Consider the following 14,437-nt stretch of genomic DNA (forward strand, 5'->3'; position numbering starts at 1 on the left):
GTGTGTGTGTGTGTGTGTGTGTGTGTGTGTGTGTGTGTGTGTGTGTAGGGAGTCCTCTGGGCCAGAGGGTGCTGCCATCAGATGGTGAATGTCTAAAACATTTGCACTTGAAGATAATTTTTCATTGCAAAATGAAAAGCTTTTCCTCTTGTTAAGGGAGCTTGCTGGCAGCAGCCACAGTAAGAAAGTTATGCATCGAGGGGACCTTCCTTGTTCCTATCCCCAAAAAATCACCACCTAAGAAACCACCTTCTTGGCCCACCTCAAAGGCCTTTGATGCTGCCGAGGATCCTCGAATGAACATTTTGAATGGAGCATAGTGTTGTGGGAAAAGCATCAGAGGGATTTGGGAGACAGGTTCTAGTCTCACCTCCTGACACTTAACTACTAGTGTAATCTTGAGTCAATCTCAAACATTCTGCAAAATAATGACATTAAACTAGATGATCTTTAAGCTCCCTTTCACTTATTAAATTCTATCAGGTAGGGGACCGCTAGGTGGCTAAGTGAATAGAGCACCAGCCCTGGAGTCAGAAGGATTTGAGTTCAAATCCAGGATCAGACACTTAACACTAGGCATGTGACCTTGAGCAAGTCACTTGACCCTGATTGCTCCCCTCCACAAAGGAAAAAAAATCTATAAGCTATCTGAATGATTTGGGACACCTTTTCTCAGTCTCAGAAACTGACTTGACAATTCTAAGTGATATAAATTTCTCCACCCCAAAACCTCTCCAGATAAAATACAGTAAGGTTTTAAGTGAACAGTACTGTATATATCCATGCTTCAGTTTATAGTATATCTGTAATGGTTAACAGGGTTTATATTATATTAAACGAGAGTGCTCTAAGATAGATACTAACCATATTAATTTCTATTGCTTCTCCAACAATAGAGAATCACAGAAACTGATAGTTTTTTTATTTATGAAAATTCATTTATTCGTATCTATTTTCTGTCTTTGTATATGGAAATTCTTATTTATTGGTGCTTAAGTCTAAAATTTTTAAAATATTTTTTAAAAAGCAGAATATATGCTTCACTTCAGGCTTATTTCAAGGACTGGCTACATGGTGCAATGAATTTGGAGTTAGATGAATGAATTCGAATCTCTGTTATTTAACCCTTGTATGATCTTGGACAAGTCATTTCCTCTCCCTGGCCCTTAGTTTCCTCATCTGTAAAATTCAGGGGTTGGTCTAAATGACCTCCAAAGTTTCCCTCACTTCTAAACTAATGATTTTAACAAATGTCATAGTACTAAAAAAAAATCACTGATTCAAGTCCCCTCAAGGATAAGAAGCAACAGTTTTTGGTCCACTCCAAGAATATGACTGAAAGGATTTCCTTTGGGGCAGGGACAGAGGGGGAAACTTTGGAGCAAGATTCATCTCAGAAATGTTTTACGTGGTTTTAATAATGAAAAACTTCTAGTTTTTACCCAACTATTACCCCATCCAGAAACTCACATACATGTGCTTTCTTTCAGAATACTTATCACTTGAAAAACTGCCCTACTATATTTAGTATAAAATAAATATATCAACTGAAACATGTGTACATGGAAAATGTTCTGAAAATGACAGCTCCTTGTTAATATGAGCTTACTCCAGTGGGAAAAAAGTGTATTCAGATCACTAGGTACCAGGGGCAGAGAAGGTTATGTCTTCGTGGTTTCTGAAGACAGACCAGAGAAGCCTCCAAAGAAGGGACAAAGCATGAAGCATGTTTTAACTGCTGTGATAATTTGCTAGGAAAGGATGTGAAGGGTATAGCTTTCCTTGCTGTAGCATGCCATGTGTTACTGAATTAAATTACTGCCATGCAGTCTTCTAGTGGAGGAATGTGTAAACAGGCTATATATCCTTGCATCAGTTCCCCAGAATGTTGCACAACACAAAATGCCTCTCGATGTGTCATTTCCTTCTTGGCTATCTTCCCGGCTCCTGACAGGCAGTCAACAAAAAAAAAAAAACCCTCTGAAAGAGATTTAAAGCTGTTCTACTCATGAGCACATTCCACCAACACCAGACATAACCTCCACCACCACCTCTGGCCTCCTCCTCCTTCTATTCTCCTCTTGGGGAGAAGGGAGGGAATGGAGGCACGTGGGCGGGGAGGGGGACAGGGAGCGTCCTAAGAACTATTATTACAGTAAGTCTAAAAACAATACCCCCACCCCTTTAAAAAAACCTTCAAACATCACTACATGTTTTATAAGTTGGTTGGTCAAATGGTTAATATCTATTCCAGGCAAACTCCTATTCATATGTGTTGCCTACAGAGTAAATAAAGAATATAGTATTTGACCAAGCCCAAGGAACATTTATTCACTTCACAGACGGTGACAGCAAAGAAGTCAGGAGGGATTCTGTAAGTCAAGGAAATTAAGGTGCTTTCTGCTAACATCTTTCATTCAATACTAAAGAGTCAGTGTCTTCAGAGGTCTAGTCCAAGACCTATAATAAGATTTCTAAATTATTCCTGCAGACAGAAAGACTCTAGATACTGAACCTGTTTTAGGCATACCATCTGCCCTTGGTAGCTTCTTCCTTAATCCCTTTATCCAACACATTTTGACTTATTCTTTGCCTTACCTCTCATGTTGACAGCATTTAAATAAGCAACCATCAGTGAAGAGCAACCAAATGCCATGCAGTCAGCCCCTCACTGAAAGTTTAAAAATATTCAACTCCCTCATCCCACAGGACTCCTGGAGGATCTGAGCACCACAAAAAGGGAGGAAGGATTATGGCTGAGCTTCTCCAGAGAGCTCTGAAATAAGGAGAAGCAATTCCTTAACCCTCCATTCCTTACCTATCACAATGATAGTCACAAGGAATGAAATTGAATTGAGATAAATGTAAATTTCTACCCTTAGATCCAAAAAGTCAACCACAAGATGGGAGACACACACACACACACATGCATGCATGCATGCACACACATATTTATAAAGAATGAGAAAAAGTAATGTGGAAAATACTTTAAATTGCAAATTCAACATGAGTTAACAGTTGTGACATGGTAGCAAAAAATGTCAAAGAGATCTTAAGCACATTAATGGATGCACAAAGTTTGAAACAAGGAAGAAGATCGTTCCTTTGTATTCTGCAATGATTTTAAAATGTGGTTGCCATATTTTTTTGATATTGTTCATCTAGATCATGTCTAGAGGAGAGTGTCCAGTTGGTAAAAGAATTAGAAATCATTCCACACAAAGACAATTTGAAGGAACTGAGAGTGTTTAGACTAGAAACAAAAAAAACCAAGGAAGATATGTTGGACATATTCAATTGATGTTTGAAGAGAGGATTAGACTTCTGCTAGGCCCCAAATGGGAGAACCAGAGGCAACAGGCAGAAGTTGCAAAGAAGGAGATTTCAGTGTCACATAAGAAAAATACCTAACATTTAGAAATGTCTTAAAATGGAATGGGCTCCCAATGAGATAGTAAGTTTCCCATCATGTAGGCTAGTGAAGGTTTGTTTCAGATACAGTAGAGAGGATCCCACCTTCTACAAGAAGCCTTTCCCAGTCCTCCTTAATCTTAGTGTCTTCCTCTGAGATTACCTCCAATTTACTTTATATACGTCTTGATAGTAGTTAGTTGTTGACATGTTGTCTCCCCCATTAGACTGTAAGCTTCCTGAGAGCAGGGACTGTTTTTGCCTATCTTTGTACACACAGTGTCCGGCACACTCTAAGTGCTTAATAAGGCCTGTTGCCTCAACTTCCAAAACTGAGATCCTATGAAGGGAGGTACATTATAGAAAAACGAGATGATGCCTTGCTCAAACTGTTCTGTCTCAGAACTCAATACTTAAAACAGTAAACCTTACTTCTCTTTCTGAAAATTCCTCTAGAATAGGGAGTAGAGAAAATTTCTCTGAGGAGCTAAGTAAATAATCAAAGACCAAGGGAGCTGAGCATGCAAGGGAATGAAAAAAATAACACACAGCGTCAGCTGAAACACTCAAGCTTCTTCCCCTAGCAGTGCGAGCCAGTGGACTAAGGCAGTCCTAACTATAAAAACAATACCAAATACTTGCCCTCCCAGGTGGCCTCCCACTCCCCTAAACTCTAGACCCATTTGAAAGTAGGGAAGACAGCCAAGCAGAAGCAATGTGGCAGCCTAAGCCTGGGACCATCAGCCTGAAGGAACAGAAAGAAGACAAGGAAAAGAAGCATTTGAAGGGTTTCATATCTTCTATACAGATAGTACCTGGGGAGCAGAATAAGAATAAAGGGAAACAGCAAAGAAGAAAGTATAAAGAACAATGGTTTTCTTTTTTTTTTCTTTCTCCTTTGGCAAGAAATATGGTTCATCTCCCCAAGGTACACGTAAGAACTCTCAGATTCTCATTTGCATATGCTGGAGAGTATGTCTGTAAATATGTAGGAAAACAGGCTTTTTTTTTTTTTTTTGCTTTTTGGAGGGGGGAAGGCAGGGCAATTGGGGTTAAGTGACTTGCCTAAGGTCACATGGCTAGATTTGTGTTACATGTCTGAGGCCAGATTTGAACTCAGGTCCTCCTCACTCCAGGGCTGTTGCTCTATTCACTGTGCCACCTAGCCACCCTGAAAACAGGCATTTTCAAAAATAGAAGGTATACAAAGAATAAAATTTCTAGGCTAGCCCATTCAATAATGTACCAGACTATGTAGCCAGATTAATTGCTTGATATTTTTGTGGTCCAATGGCCACCTTTGTATATAGAAAAAAAATGTTTTTTAATTTGTAATACTCAATATATACCTTTTCCCCAAATATATCTTCAAATATAAAGTGGCATAAATAGAGCGAGAAGTGGCCATAATTATTTGCTGAATAAATGAAAAAATGGCTTCCACATTGATTATGATGGTATAGCCCCCACCCAAAATACATTTGATCTGCTCCAAAGATATTCAAATCAAAATAAGGCCACTATGATTGAAAGCAAGATTTCTATATTCAAGTGGAGTGGGGAGGAAAAGGGGTGGAGCTATGACTTATTCCCTTCTACAAAACAAGAAAAGGTATGTTAAAATAAAATTAGGAATATAAGTAGCTAAAAGAAGTTAAAGATGGAGACAGAAAAGGACAGGTTGGACTTTTTAAAAAATATCTCCTATATTACCAACAGAGGCAATATACTCCAGTGATTTTCTGTTACTTCTTGCCTAAAAGATCAAATATAATGTTCTCTTTTTGGCACTTAAAGCTATCCGTAACTCTCAGAGTCTTCCTATCATCCCAGCTTTCTTACCCCTTATTCTAATCCAGCCACTCTACAATGACACAGGCCCATTTGCAGTGTCTCAAACAGGACTCTCCATCTTCCATCTCTACCTTTACATTGGCTGCCTCCCACATGTGGAATGAGCTTCCCCCTTCATTGCATCTGCCTCTTGAAGCTTCATGATAAAACCTACCTTCTACAGTACTGGATTTTTGCATTTCTTTACATCCCTAGAAAATAGCAGTTCCTGGCACATAGTAGGCCCTTACAAATGCTTGTCAAAATGAATTACTAGAGGATGAAGTCAGGAAGACCTGGATTCAAAATCTGCCCCTGACATGAAATAATTCTACAAACCTAAAAAGCCATTTTACTTCTATATGCCTCAGGCAAGAAAAGTCCCTACTACTTAACTTATGGCCTAGATGAATGAGTTTTTCTTTTTTTTTTCTTTTTTGGAGGGGGGAAGGCAAAGCAAATGGGGTTAAATGACTTGTCCAAGGTCGCACAGCTAGTAAGTATGTCTAGTGTCTGAGGACAGATTTGAACTCAGGTCCTTCTGACTCCAGGGTTGGTGCTCTATTCACTGGGCCACCCTTAGATGGATTATTAATATGAATGGTGGGAGATGTTCCCATATGGGAAACTCTCTCATGCTGATAAAACCCTTTACAAAAGATTCTCAGAGGTATATCTGCATCTACCACCAATGCTATTACCCTTCTTTGGGAGCACCACAATAACAAACTACAGGTTCTGCTACCAAGTTTCTCCTTCCTTATTGGGAATCCTTTAAATTAGGCAGAGAGGTGGAACCAGGTGCCTAAACAGATAGCAGACTGCTAACAGGAACTGACGTCTGACCAAGTAAGATGTCTTTGGTGACATTACTGCTACCACCGCTGAAGATGACATCTGCAACGAAAGTACATGCTATTGATTCTCTCAAGTTAACTTGCCAACATAAGGTCAAAAAGTCTTGCCTGAAAACAAGACTTACAAATTTTGGATCTTCAGCATGATGTCATGTCTTAAAATGATAAGCTGGCAAAGAAAGTAAATGACATTCTGTAAAGATGTGCACCGTTTTCATGTTTACGCTACTTAAGATGAAGGTCCTAATAAGTCATCGGCTGTGCTCCTTTAAAGGGAAGTTTTATAACTGAGATGAATCACAACTGCAAAAGATCAAAGTCAAAAAACATCAATGATGCCATGGGGTACTTTTTAATCTTGTAATGAGTGATGATCATGTGCTCTTATGAAGTTAGTCCAACTGCCAACGCCAGATGTGTATATTAAGAAAAGGAGTTGTTTGTGAAGTGACAACACCGGTTCAGCTGCCAGAGACAGAAAACATAGAAGGATGAAGACCTTCAGATTTCTGAATAAAAAGATCTCAACAGATGTGATAATAGGTCAGCCTCTGAGAGGGGGCATTGTTGGACTGGAGTATCCCCAATTCCGAGGAATTCTGTCCTTGTTGTTGCTTTGTATTGTTATAACAGAATCATAATTATCATCTGTTCCACCTTACTTTCCCCAAGCCACGTGGATGCAGGCTTAAGGCATTATTTATATCACTGATTAGTGTCATTTGCTAATGTGCAGAAATTGGAGCTGACATCTCACTAGGAGAAACAAGCGTTTGTGTAAAACCTGTAGTATGAGCAGTCTATTTTACAGAGTTATTCACCTCTTAAAAGTGACATCCCATCAAGAAAATCTGAGGGCTTACTATAAAGAAGCCTCCAAAAGAACAAGACATTTTACCTGCCACATGTAAAACTGCTGATTAAAAGAAAATACATACCAGTTAAAACCTAACTCTCTGATTCTCTACTTAGACAAAAGCTGGATGGAAGAGCTGGTAGGATATGAGCAAGCCTTCAACAGATAGTCAAGCCATTTCAGGTAAGAGTGACATTCCATTAACACTAAATCAGGAGAGCAAAATCCTTAGTTGGTTCAACCCATCACAATGGACTAGTTTCTGTGGCAAAATTTTCTACTTAAAAAATAAAAATTCTGCATTTTAACAAAATCTGAAACTTTTTCATTAATGGACTCATTCTCTGGTTCTTTCTCAGGGAATTTCTTGTTAAAGGTTTTTCCACATTGTCTGCAAGAAAGGACTACAAAATTAGACAATCTGAATTTTGGAGGGCTCCAGTCTACTTAATTTAACAGTAGATGAACTCTCTTTAAAACAAAATACTGTTTAATTCATTGTAGAAAAATGTAAATGACCCTCCATCTTAAGACACCTGAAGTCTTTGAAATTAAAGAAAGGGAGTAAGGGGAAAGCAGAATACCAAGCATGTTTGTTGTCTAGTAAAGCTAAGACTGGTGAGGAAAGGAGGACAGAAAAGAATGGATGCAGTGTTGAGTAATCTAGTTGGAAAAGCTGGTCCTGTTTAAGGTGCCTTCTGATGTTGGAGTCACCTGGAAATCTGTTCTGAATTTGATGAGTCTTCAATTTCCACTTCCTGCTCCCCTCCTGAAAGTACTCCATGACATCATGAATAGGACATCTAGTTACCCATAGACACTTCTTGGATTTCCATGAAATGTCATTCAGGAATGCTGGAGTAGGAATTTAGTCAACCAAAAAGCTTTGGCACCTCATTCCATCTCTGGGTCCTTGCTAACTTTAAATATAAGTCTATCCCAAAGTGATGGCTTCACACAGCCAAACCTTAATCTCCCCAGTAGAGCATTTTCCAGTTTGAAAGTACTGGTATTCTTGATAAACATCAACTAATTAATTCCTCCAACAAATTAGGACTGTAGCTTTTAAAGTTGGAAAGGGTCACTGGTAGGTGGTCTACTTTACCCCCTTCATTTCTATAAAGTAATACTAATGTTTTCATTTCACAGAGAAACTAAGTGAACTTCCCAGGGCAACAGAATAATATTGAAAAGCCATCATTGTCAATGGAGCTATTAATTGATCCAACCATTATGGAGGTCAATCTGGAATTATGCCCAATGAGTTCTAAAACTGTGTATACCCTCTGACCACTACTAGGTTTGTTTCCCGAGGTGATCAAGGAAAAAGGGGGGAAAGCCATGCAGATTATAAAAATATTTATAGCAGCTCTCTTTGTGGTGGCAAGGAACTGGAAATTGAGGGGATGCCTATCAATTGGAAAATGGCTGAATAAGTTGTGGTACATGATTATGATGTAATACTAGTGTGCTACAAGAAATATAAGCAGTTTGATTTTAGGAACACATGGAAAGACTAGCTTGAAATAATGAAGGGTTAAATGAGCAGAACCAAGAGAACATTGCATATAGTAACAGCATAATATTCAAAGAGTAAATGTGAATGACTAAGATATTCTGAGTTATATGAATATTCAAATCAACTACAAAGGACCTATGAAGGAAGATAAATCTACCTCAAGAGAAAGAAGCAATATACCCAAACTATGTATTTTATAGTTTCTCATACACATCATGGCAAATGTTGACTTTCTCTAGTGCAGAATTGGGAGGGAGGGAAGGGAACAGCTTGCAATTCAAATGTAACAAAAAATTTTTTAAAGCAGTCACATAAAGATGACTTCCTGTGTCATTTCTCCTAAAGTGACCATTTACTTACCAGGTCACGGTACCTTCTCATGTTTTGTCATGTCTTCAGGAAAACTGATTCCAGTTAAAGGCATACCTATCTTTTCTTGTATTTATCCTCTCAGTACTCCTAATTACCAACACATGTTCACTCACCCCTTATATTGTTTTCCCCAAAACCAAGACAGGAAGCCTGAGATCAGTAAGAAACACCTTTTAAAAAGATGTATGTTATTTAAGGACAAATACTTAAAAGAGCAAGTGCCCCACTTTATGCATATTACAAGTGAACTTCCTTGCCTCTCCAGGACTTCAGGGGTTGGATAAAATGGGCAGATAGGTACTCTCCAACACAGGTGGTCATCCCTGACTGCAAACTCAGGGAAAGCCCCGCTACCATTCAGATAAGAACCCTGAAGCCATCCTTCATTCATATACATGGGCTAACCTCCCTTATAAGTCTAACAACCTCAGGCTCCTACAGATGTGTGGGTCACCCACCTCTGAATAGGAGGATCCCAAGTTGGAAAGACAGAGCTAGCACTGACCCAACTTTTTGAACTTGGAAAGACGCCATGCACATGAAAGGAGGGGAAAACAAAAACCTCAAAGACTCAGTTTTGAAGCAGGAAACCTCCCCAGCCCAGGCAAGCAGACAGCCTTCATGAAGAGAGACAGCAGCCACAGGAGAGGTATAGGGTTGTTCTCACCACTTAAGGAGATGCTACATTGTTCTAGCAGAGAAAAGACCTCGTTAGCCTTTGTCTAACCATTTTAGGGGAAGGAAAGGTGTCCAGGTTTGCCATATAGGCAAGTATGCTTCTCTGTGTCAAATAATTATTCCAACTGTACCTCTGCCATAAATTAAACTTGTTAAGGACAATGGCTCTAACCTACATGTATTTGCTCATCAAAGGCAGAGTGGTGAAAGTGATGCTTCCAATGATGTGACTTTTTAATGTGGTTTGTACATCGAATAATCTTTAATCTCTAAATATATTTAAATACAGGTAGGCCAGGTTTGTTCTAATCAGTTTGTCTGAGAATTTTTGAAAAAACCCTGCCTTAATTTAGATTAAGGGGGAAAATGCATATTGGCCCATGTGGAGTATGTACACGATATAAAAATGATTGCTGGTTAAAGCTGCCGGATGCCCAGACAGACAAATAAACCAAGACAGATTAAACCAAGTCAGACTATATCTGTTAGCAGAAGCTATCTATAACAATTACTGGAACATGACCAAACAACTGTGTTGTAACAATCAAGCAAGTTATCATTCGCAAATAAATTTTTTATAATTAAGGAGTGTGCTCTTTATAAAGGGAATGAGTGGGCGAATAGAAGAGTTAATACACATTCTTAGGCCATGGGAAACATATACAAGTGCTTTCGACTGAGCCCAAGATTTTTTAACGGTTTGTTGTTTTCCACCTTGGGTCTTGGGGATCTAGTCTGTTCATTATTATGAAATAGACATATTGAAGTTCTTATAAAACTTACTTCCAGCTAAAGAATGATTATGAATTCTCTCCCCAGTGTCTCAGAAGTATTAACTGTCTTGTGGCAAAGGATGGGTCTATAATTTTATTTCCCACTAAGTGGGAATTTTTTCTAATAGTTCCTCCACTGAAGTCATATGGAAATAGTGCATTTGGTAAAGAAATCATACATCCAAAACTATGTTGCTCACTCAGGAGTGTACATTTTCCACATATTTATATGTACTATCACTGCATTCAAAAGAAAGTCAAGTACTTACTTCTTGGTTCCCGAGGCCCATCTACTGTAACCTTAATAGCTCTGTGGTAGGTGGCAACTTGGGGGGGATTTGTGAAGACAGTTATTGTCAGGGTGAAACTCTTTCCTGCAGATGGAAAGACAGAATAATCCATAATAAATACATGAAAGAAGCAATTGCCAATTTTAATGCAGCTATGAAGATTTTCAAAGTATAATTTTTCCCATCTCTGAAGAGACAGCATTATACAATAGAAACAGCAGAATTTAGAAGGACCTTGGTCTCCAGGTCAGAATCCCAGCTCTTCCACATTAAGCATTTTGTTTAACCTCCCTTCCCCTCTGTTTCTTCATCTGTAAAATGAGGAGGTTGTACTAGGTAGAGGACTCTAGGCTCTAAAAAATCCTACAGTCTTATGATTACTGATTTTATGAAAATGTGCTCTCATAGTCCAAACCCAAGACAAAACATTTCCAATGCTCAATTCTAAACCCTCTCTCTGCCTGCAGTTTTAAGCAGTCACTAGACTTGTCTATCGACATAACACCAGCCTCAGCATTAGACATGATTGCCTTGATCCACCGTGCAACATTAAAAAGTAAGGCAGTTCCAGGTTTTAAAAGAGCTGAGCAGTAGCAATAATGGTAATAAAAACAAAAGCCACAGTCCACTCTTGGAGGTTTCTCTTCCTTTCGGTTTTCTGTAACATCAGGAACACATCCAAACCCAGACAATTTTAGAAGCCTTTATTTAGGTTTGGGTCACAACCCTATGAGAGAACAATAGTAAATCATTGTTGATTATGTTATTTACTTCACATGGCTTTAACATTTCATTTGCTTAACTGCACTACAATAAGAAGATGAAAGAGTCAAGTTCTTATGGGAATCATTTTAACAGGGAGCTAGTGTCTCCTGTCCTGGCCTTAATGTGCCTGTGGTATGATGATGATTTCATCATTACTGGAACAAAGTTTTCCTCCTCCCCCAACTCCAATCCCCCCCCCCTTACATATGTCCCCACTATTAAGTCTTGAAACAATTCTCTGACAGTGGCTTATTGTGTACCAGATATATATGGCATCCCCCAAATGTACACTTGAATCTTAACTTTTAGGAGGGGGCCCCCACACTTTGTTGAAATATCACAACTGATGATTCAGATTCCTGGGCAGAAGGTGATGAAAAGGAGGAAAGAAAAGACAGGGGAAATTGCGATACGAACTTTGAATGTATGTTCTCCCTATAAGAAGACACCAGCCTCTGTTATGCAGACTCACTGACAGTTGTAATCTGTTAGATATGCAACGGTTAGTAATGTCAGATAGTCAAAACTGCAAACTGTTACAAGACAGGAAAGGGTAGGCGTATAAGAGTGACTCAATAAAACATTCAGCAATCTGAGGCCTTGCTGCCCACTGAGATGGCTTCTGGACCAGAACCTTTTAAAAAGCTGCTGCTGCCTTTTTTTTTGACCAGTGATTCTTTCCCTTCATTGAGCTCTGAGAGCTTTAAATCAAAACACAAAGCTTAAACAATATGTAGCAATGCAAAACTTAATGCAATCTTTTCAAAGCCTAATATGGAACAGGTTATATATAAGGCTTAATGCAGAACAGGTCTTTGGCTGTCAAGTCTAGTGACTGGGTTTTCTTTTCAAACCAGGCCATGGAGTTTCCTAAAATCTGTTTAAGACACACATCATTTGTTACTGAGCATGTGGCTTTAGGTCTCCTATGCTATATTTTTCCAATAGCCAAGAAAATGGAGGAGAATATTCCTCAGGAATATTGAAGAATCTTTTAAGAGGTAGAGAATCTTTCCTAAGGAGACAAATGTACCATAGTTCAGTGTATCTGAAATGAATAAATGCAAAAATCTAGAGCAATGTGATAAAGACATCTAGTTTTAAAGTGTGTCCTTCAATACATCACATTTCAAGTGACTGTCATGTGAAATACATGCTTTAAATAATTCAAACTATCTTTCTCCAAACTAAAATCCAATTGATATGGCTAAAGAGAGAAATAGGCTAGGAAGAGATCAGAAATAATCTAAAATACATACACATAAATTTCCTTTATGTTCAATGTTTAAAAATTGGAAATTTGGAAGTTGAATGAGGGAATTGAGATTATTCCTCCAATACAGAAAAACCCATATGGATACGGATCTCTAAGATAAAACTGATTTTATCTGGTGAAATAGATTTAGAGCTGGAAAGTCCTCAGTAGTTAAGCCTGATCCCAACATTTTACAAATTAAGAAAGAGACAAGTTAAGGAATTTATCTGATGTCACACGAGGTAGCACAGCTAGGTTCTGAACCCAGTCTTTTCACTTCAAATCCAGAAATCTTTATACTTCACCATCCTGACTCAGATCAATGGTTCAAATGGATCAGGTCTGCAATTTCTAAACATTAGCAATACCTGATGGCTTTTGGGGAAAGATAGTATTCATTTCTATAGCACTGATCTCAAAAGTCTACAGATACACTACTGGGAAAATATCCTAAAGAGATAAAAACTAGAAAGAAAGGCTCTATATATGGCAAAATATTCATGACAAAAAAACTGGAAACAATGTAGATACTATTGATTGGGGAATAGCTGAGCAAGTGTTATATTATATACACATAATGGAATATTATTATCATGGAAGAAATGACAAATATGAGGAATTCAGCCAAACATGGGGATGACTTATATGAAGCAATGTGAAATAAGGCAAACCAACTGAACAATACAGACATGTCTACAATAATGTCAATGAAAATAATACTAAAAGAAAGTATAATCAGAATAACCATCTTTTAAATAATAATAGTAGTGGTGGTGTAATAATAACAGTAATAATTGCAACATGTATATGATGCTTTAAGGTTTGCACAGCCCTATACAAATATCATCTCATTTGATCTTTACAACAGATTTGGTAGGTAGGTGCTATTATTATCTTCATTTTATAAATGAAGAAACAGAGGCAGGCAGAGGTCAAGTGACTTGCCAAGGGTAATAAAAATAAGTGTCTAAAGCTGTATTTGAACACAGGTCTTCCTGATTCCAGGTCCAGCACTCTATCCCCTATGTCACCTAGAGAAAGGGGGTTGGGAGAGAGAGAGGATTTATAATGGCAGGCTATCGAATATACTAGACAAATATGGTCACTGAGTTGTGACAATTACTATTTTTTTCTTTTTTGCAAGGTGGGGTGGGGAATTTTTTTTTTTTTTTGCAATGTGGGGTGGGTGTGAGTGGGGAATTTATTTAAAAACATCTTTCATGTGAAAACAAAAGACAAAGATAAAACATTTTTAAAAGGCTAGAAATGTAATCTTATATTCTATTATTAACTGATTATAGGCATCAACTACAAACTTAGCTAAGCTTGTTTTGAATCTATTTATATTTTGAAACCTTAAGATTCCATCTTAAGGTTTAAGAGTATTATTTCTTCTACTATTTCAGAGGCAACATTCTACGCAAAAGAGAATCTGCACCATTCCAGACATTTACTCTACAATTTAAAAACTAATGCAAATTTTCAAAGTGGAACCAGTTTCCTATAATGCCCCAATTTATCCTTCTCAAATAAAGATGTGGGTAGTGGTTCTGGGGAAGAAATAAGCACTTAAATTACAACTGTTCCAAAATCAAATCCCAAAGAACAAGATGTGCTTAACATTTATTTTTTTTTAACAGATTCCTCCCACTCCTTGCTGTTCTTTTGAGAGAAGATGTAGGTAATACCAAAGACAAAATAAGGGAACATAAACCAACATAGAAATTAACACTCTACTTCAAAAAAATGGGCATTTCATAAGTTATGTCTTTATGTTGATATTTATGCTTTCCTCAAATAAAGTCTTGCTTTATTTCCTGGATATCTT

At 38.0% G+C, this 14,437-nt stretch overlaps 1 protein-coding gene across 1 annotated transcript in view; it reads right to left on the bottom strand.

Moving 5' to 3' along the window:
- Positions 1 to 14,437, bottom strand: part of RUNX2 (RUNX family transcription factor 2) — a 176,847-nt gene that overhangs the window by 144,269 nt on the left and 18,141 nt on the right. Inside the window, exon 3 of the mRNA XM_069065835.1 lies at positions 10,569 to 10,673. Within this exon, the coding sequence (XP_068921936.1) occupies positions 10,569 to 10,673 (105 nt within the window). The remainder of the gene's footprint in view (positions 1 to 10,568; positions 10,674 to 14,437) is intronic.

The sequence above is a fragment of the Petaurus breviceps genome, unplaced genomic scaffold (assembly GCF_028583685.1).
Source record: "Petaurus breviceps papuanus isolate PSGF00001 unplaced genomic scaffold, PetGlider_PUasm1.0 90701, whole genome shotgun sequence".
Lineage (NCBI taxonomy): Eukaryota > Metazoa > Chordata > Mammalia > Diprotodontia > Petauridae > Petaurus > Petaurus breviceps.